At 60.0% G+C, this 5,421-nt stretch overlaps 1 protein-coding gene across 2 annotated transcripts in view; it reads left to right on the top strand.

Moving 5' to 3' along the window:
- The first annotated feature begins 2,115 nt into the window (after nucleotides 1–2,115).
- The window catches only part of TMEM132A (transmembrane protein 132A), a 12,085-nt gene continuing 8,779 nt past the window's right edge, over nucleotides 2,116–5,421 (top strand). Inside the window, exons 1-3 of one of the 2 annotated variants that reach the window (XM_007462192.1) lie at nucleotides 2,116–2,224; nucleotides 4,680–4,894; nucleotides 5,090–5,308. In XM_007462192.1, the coding sequence (XP_007462254.1) occupies nucleotides 2,125–2,224; nucleotides 4,680–4,894; nucleotides 5,090–5,308 (534 nt within the window). In that variant the 5' untranslated portion in view covers nucleotides 2,116–2,124. The remainder of the gene's footprint in view (nucleotides 2,225–4,679; nucleotides 4,895–5,089; nucleotides 5,309–5,421) is intronic. The other variant, XM_007462191.1, reaches the window with a different exon arrangement.

The raw sequence follows: 5,421 nt of genomic DNA, 5'->3' as shown, positions 1-5,421 counted from the left end.
CACCTGCTGCCTTGCCTCCCTCCGACGCTCTTGCTCTCCTGTCCTTCTCTAGCTCCTGCCCTGCCAAGTCGCCAGCTTTCTTCCCACTTGTCTTCTCCTTCTAGCCCTGTACTCCAACCAAACCACAGTCCCTCAGGGCATGCTCCTGTCCCCTTCATTGCCCAGCATGGGGAAGAGGCAGGGCATTTGGGGCCTAAGGGGAAGGGAAGTGGGGAAGTTCCCGCCTGGGGCCCGGGCGGGGATGTACATTGAATCTGTTACAAGTGCCTTAATCCGAGCCAGCAGGGCCCTCTGCTTGCCCGCTGCCTTACTGTGTGTAGGAAACTGCCCTGTAGCTGCTTTGTGTCAAGAGGAAAGTGGTTCCTCTCAGAATCTTGATTTCCCTTCAGCCAGAGCAAAAGATGACTGCTTCGTAGGCTTGTGCCTGCAAGTAGGACCCTGCAGTGGCCATGAGATCCCCTGTGGGGATTTCAGAGACCCTGAAGGAGGAAGGAGGGTTCATCTTCCTGTCTGCGCAGCTCCGGGCGGTTCTCCATCTCTCTCTCCATCACTGCCACCAGGGAGTTCGCTGATCAGTCGCCTAGGAGGAGCGCAGAGCAGACAGCAGAGATGCACCTCACAGCCCCTTCCCTTCTCGTGCTCTGCAGCTGCACCCTCCCCACCAGGGCGCTCATTCTTCCTTCCAGGCTTTGGTGGAGGTGGGTGGCCTCCTCTGCCAGGCCCCACATGTGATGTGAAGAGTAGAGAAATGCCCAGTTCTTACTGTTGAGGTTGGATATGGAATCACAGTTGCAGTGAAATATATTTTTATCAGTGCTTGGTTGGTTTTAAATAAAGTGCACGCTATTTTATTGTCTAGTTCTGGATCAGATGTATTTGCTCAAAGTCTGGCTTGCTTTGATTGCTCTCTCTCCAGCTAAACCCATTTCTGTGGAGCTGCTCAGCTTTCACGACTTCTCCCTGCAGGTGTCAGGTAGTGCAAAGCTGGGAAAAAGGAAGGGAGTGCGAAAGAAGGCTGGTACCAGTCACCCTTCCCTCCAGGGGTGTGAGGAATGAGGAGGGCACGCGCCCCCATTACCAAACTTCCAGGACTGACTAGCTCTGTGGCAATAGTGTGCTTGTGGGGGAGGGGGAGGAGGGTACCCCGTCCAGCCCTGTGTGCAGGAGTGGCGAAGGCTGGCCCCCAGCCAGAGACAGGCTTGCCTGCCCTCCCTGCTTCCCTGCCAGACAGGAGTTCTGCGCCCGCGGTTCTCAACCCGGTGCACAGATTGGATCAGGCATTTCGGGGAGGCGCCTGGGTGTGGTTTTTCCTTTTTAAGCTGCCCAGGAAAGGCTAATGTGCAGCCAGGTGCCCCGCTCTGGACCTCTCCCAGCGCTGCCTGGCGGGAGGCAGGACCTGGGAGGCAGGCCTTCCCTCAGCAAAGAGAGCAGCCCTCCCTCTTCTTAGACCCACAGGTTTCTCCCAGGGATGGGGCTGCCTGCATCTGGGGGTCTTCCTCTGTCAGAGCAGTTGTCACCTGGCCCTCCTGGCCCCTCTCATCCCCTCTCCACCCCGGAGCTCGGTTCTCTACGTCCCCCACCACCCCTAATTCTAGTTCTGGTTCAAGAGTCAGATGCCTTTATAGGAGAGCTGCTTGTGGGGTTGGGGGGGGAGGCAGAGGAGGTGCTTTTTCCTCATTGGTCAGGAGCTTCCGAAAGGGAGCGAACGGAACACGTCGTCGTGTCCCTTTTGGCAGAGGCAAGTCAGTTCCCGGGGAAGTGGCCTTCTGCCCGATCTCTAGCACAGGGGCGCTTGGGGCTTCGGCATCCGTCGGGCACTAGGACCCGGCGGGGCGGAGGGGCAGCCCGTGAGCCGCGTTCGCTCCCTCCCACCCTCCTGCTCCAGCTCTAGCTCCCGCTCCATTGTCTGGGAACTGCGGCCGCGGATTGGCGGGCGGCGGGGACCCAGCCGGCCCGGTCGGGCCGGGAGATGCCGGGAGGACCGCGGCCACCTGAACCGCCCGCCTAGTCCCGGCCTTGAGTGGGAAGGATGAACGTCTGGATGGCGGGGCGCGTGGCAGGCGGCACCCCCCCCGCCCGCGGCCACCTGAACCGCCCGCCTAGTCCCGGCCTTGAGTGGGAAGGATGAACGTCTGGATGGCGGGGCGCGTGGCAGCGGCTCCCCAGGGGCCCTGCGGCCCCTGGCTCTGCCTGCTGGTGGCCCTCGTCCTGGACGTCGTGAGAGGTCAGCGGGAGGGGAGGGGCGGGGCGGGGCGAGGGGCAGCCGGGCCCGAGCAGAGGCCGAGCGCGAGGGATGCTCGGGAGCCGGGAACCCGCGAGTTCTGGGACTAAACCCCGAGCCGGGTCGCCCCACAGCGTGCCCTGAGGGTTGGCGAGGTCTTACCCCTGGGATCTGGCCCCCAGCCTCGCGCCTCTGGCTTTCCTCACTTGCATAACCTGGCAACTTCTTCCGGACCCAAGGCCAGCGGGGTCCCCGGGCTCTCACCGTCTTCCCCCCCATCCTCGCCGTGTCCCCGCACCTTCCACGAGTTTCCCCTCCAGTCGCGACGTCTAACCTGGCTGCCCCCTGTCCCGCACGCACCACCTCCCTAATCTGCGGTACAGAGAGCTGTAGCCCCGTGGCTCCTGGCCTCTTCCCCGCAACCATCAACCCAGCCCCCACGGAACGGGAAGCAGCCCCTTTGCCCAGGATCTGCGAGATCCGCAGCCGCCTTCCCCCTGCCCCAAGGAGCTCTTTGACCTTGGAATTACTTCATCGGTGCCTTCCTGAGTATGGGAATCACTGGAGGAAGGGGCAGCGCCTCCCCTGTGCCCCTGCGTGGGAGGCCGACTGCCCTTGTCGTGGGCTGAGGCTGCTAGGTGGAGGATGATGCCACAGAGAGCGAGGCATTCTCTGCCCCCTCCTCCCACCAGAGAGCTGAGCACTGAGTGATGCGAGTCCGTGGGAGTCAGGCCACAGAGCATCTTGTAATTATCCAGGCAGTGGAGTGTGGAGTAGGAGAAGGACCAGAAGCCAGGGTCTGGCCCCAGGGAGCCACAGTCACTCACCTGTTACACTTGGGGGTGGGGGGCGTGGGGAGTGGAGCTTCTCAGCCACGTGCTCCTTGCTGGGGAGGGTCCAGAAGGAGGTTGAAACCATCAAGTCCCCCAGCCCAGTAGTGGGGCTGAGAGCAAACTGGCTCTAGGGCTGCTTTCAGCCACCTGCTCCCCTCCCCAGGGGACCCAGCAGGAGCCCTAATAACCCCTCACACAGAGAGAAGAGGAAAGCCTTGTCACATCTATTATGCAGCAGCAATAATCCCTCCTCCAGGCAGCGCACCGTAGTTTACAAAGCCCTCCCCTGTCCACCGTGTCACTAAATGCTCGTTCTACAGGTGAGGAAACTGAGGCTCCAGGATGTTAAATGACTGACCCAAGCCTAATCGAGGAAGAGTTAGGACGTAAACACAGGTCTCCAGGCTCCCAGAACATCCTCTCCAGGGATGGGGGATGCTGGGATGAGTAAGACAAGGCCCCCAGCCGACAGACAGGAAGATAACTAATTCAGGGGTGCAGAAGACTGAGGGGACTGGTGGGAGGGCAAGCAATCAAGGGGGGCTTCCTTAAGAAGGAGGTGACAATGACTCTTGACCCTGGAGGAGGAGGGAGGCGCTGCCCAGCAGAGGAGGAGAGACCCACACTCCAGGGAATGAAGCCCACAGGGTGCCCGGTGGAAAGCAGCCCAGGGTGGAGAGAGGTGGAGGGTGGAGAGGCAGGGTGTGTAATGGTTGGTGCCTGGGCTCTGACTCCCGGCTCCATCGCGTTCCTGCTGTGGGACCCCAGGCAAGTCCCTGAACCTCTCAGCTTCATTTTCTACAACCATAAAATGGGATTAATATTAATAGAACCTAGTTCTCAGAGCTATTACAAAGCCCGAAAGAGTTAATACATGTAAAGTATTTAAAATAGTAGCCAACATATAGCTTGCTGTCAAAAAATGTTAACTATTATTTTTAGGGCTAACTAATAGTCAGTTGATACAAACCAAATATGGTCTTAGGGGTCCTTTGCCCTTCTGACTGTTGGTTGAATACTTTGACTCTCTCCCCAAGCTTATGGTTCCCCACCCCCCGACATCCTAGACTTGCACTCCAATACCCAGTTGGGATGGGGTAGAAGGGAGCAAGTTCGGTAAACCAGTGCAAGGTTGCCATGGTGATGGTGCAGAGGGAGGGGGGGTGGATGCCCAGCCAAGTCTGGCCAAGGACCCAGGGGCTGAGAAGGGGTCTCTACTTCCACAAAGCTCACCTCATCACCATCTTTTACTACATAGACCCTGTCTGAGGAGGTCTGTACCCCACAAATGCCTTGGTGTCAGAGGCAGGTAGGTAGGGGGCGGGAATGGGGGAGGAGGAGACATTGAGAAGGTTCTGCTGGCGTGAGGAAGGCCTGGGTCTGTGGAAGGCAGAAGAAGGAATGACTCAGAAGCTGGCAGTCAGTCCTGGATGTAGATTCAAATCCTGGTCCCAGTTACCTCATCTGTGAAATGGGGAGACTCCCCCCGACACCCTGGGAGGATGGGACATTTACAACCCTTTTCTTCCTCCATCACCCACCACTGCTGTGCCCCGGGACAAAGCTGAGTTCAACCCCTGTCTGCTCTAAAGCTGTCACCATCCCTCCCCCTTCTCCCTCTTCAGTGGACTGTGACCAGGACCCCCTGGACCCAGTCTACCTGCCGGCGGCCCTGGAGCTCCTGGATGCCCCCGAGCACTTCCGTGTGCAGCAGGTGGGCCGCTATCCACCTGCCAACTCCTCTCTGGGCTCCCGATCTGAGACCTTTCTGCTGCTGCAGCCCTGGCCCAGGGCCCAGCCACTTCTCCGGGCCTCCTACCCACCCTTTGCCACTCAGCAGGTAAGGAGGGGCCACCAGAGTCTCCTGGGCTAACCGGACTCAGAGCCAAGGTCTGCTGTGTGTGGCTCAGCCCTAGCTGTGCTCCCCATTTTCCAGAGGGGGGAAAAGGAGGCCCATAAAGGCTCTCTCCTGCCAGCCTGAGTTTTTGTTTCTCCCCACCCCTTGCTTTGTTGAGCACCCCCGTTTTCCCTCCAGGTGGTCCCCCCTCGGGTCACTGAGCCACACCAACGGCCAGTCCCGTGGGACGTGCGGGCCGTGTCAGTGGAAGTGGCTGTGACTCCAGCGGAGCCCCACGCCCGCGTCCTCTTCCACCTCAAAGGGCAGGATTGGCCCCCGGGGCCTGGCAGCCTGCCTTGTGCCCGGCTCCACGCCACACACCCTGCAGGCACTGCTCACCAAGCCTGCCGCTTCCAGGTGAGTGGGAGGGCCCCACCTGGGCTGGCCCTGCTGCTGTGTCCGCCAGAGGGTGGTCCCGGAGTAGGGAAGAGAGGGCTCACCACTCCTGGAAGGTTTGGAGGTCATGGACC

Source organism: Lipotes vexillifer, unplaced genomic scaffold, assembly GCF_000442215.2.
Source record: "Lipotes vexillifer unplaced genomic scaffold, Lipotes_vexillifer_v1.1 scaffold1129, whole genome shotgun sequence".
Classification (NCBI taxonomy): domain Eukaryota; kingdom Metazoa; phylum Chordata; class Mammalia; order Artiodactyla; family Lipotidae; genus Lipotes; species Lipotes vexillifer.
This window is presented reverse-complemented; position numbering and strand designations above follow the sequence as displayed.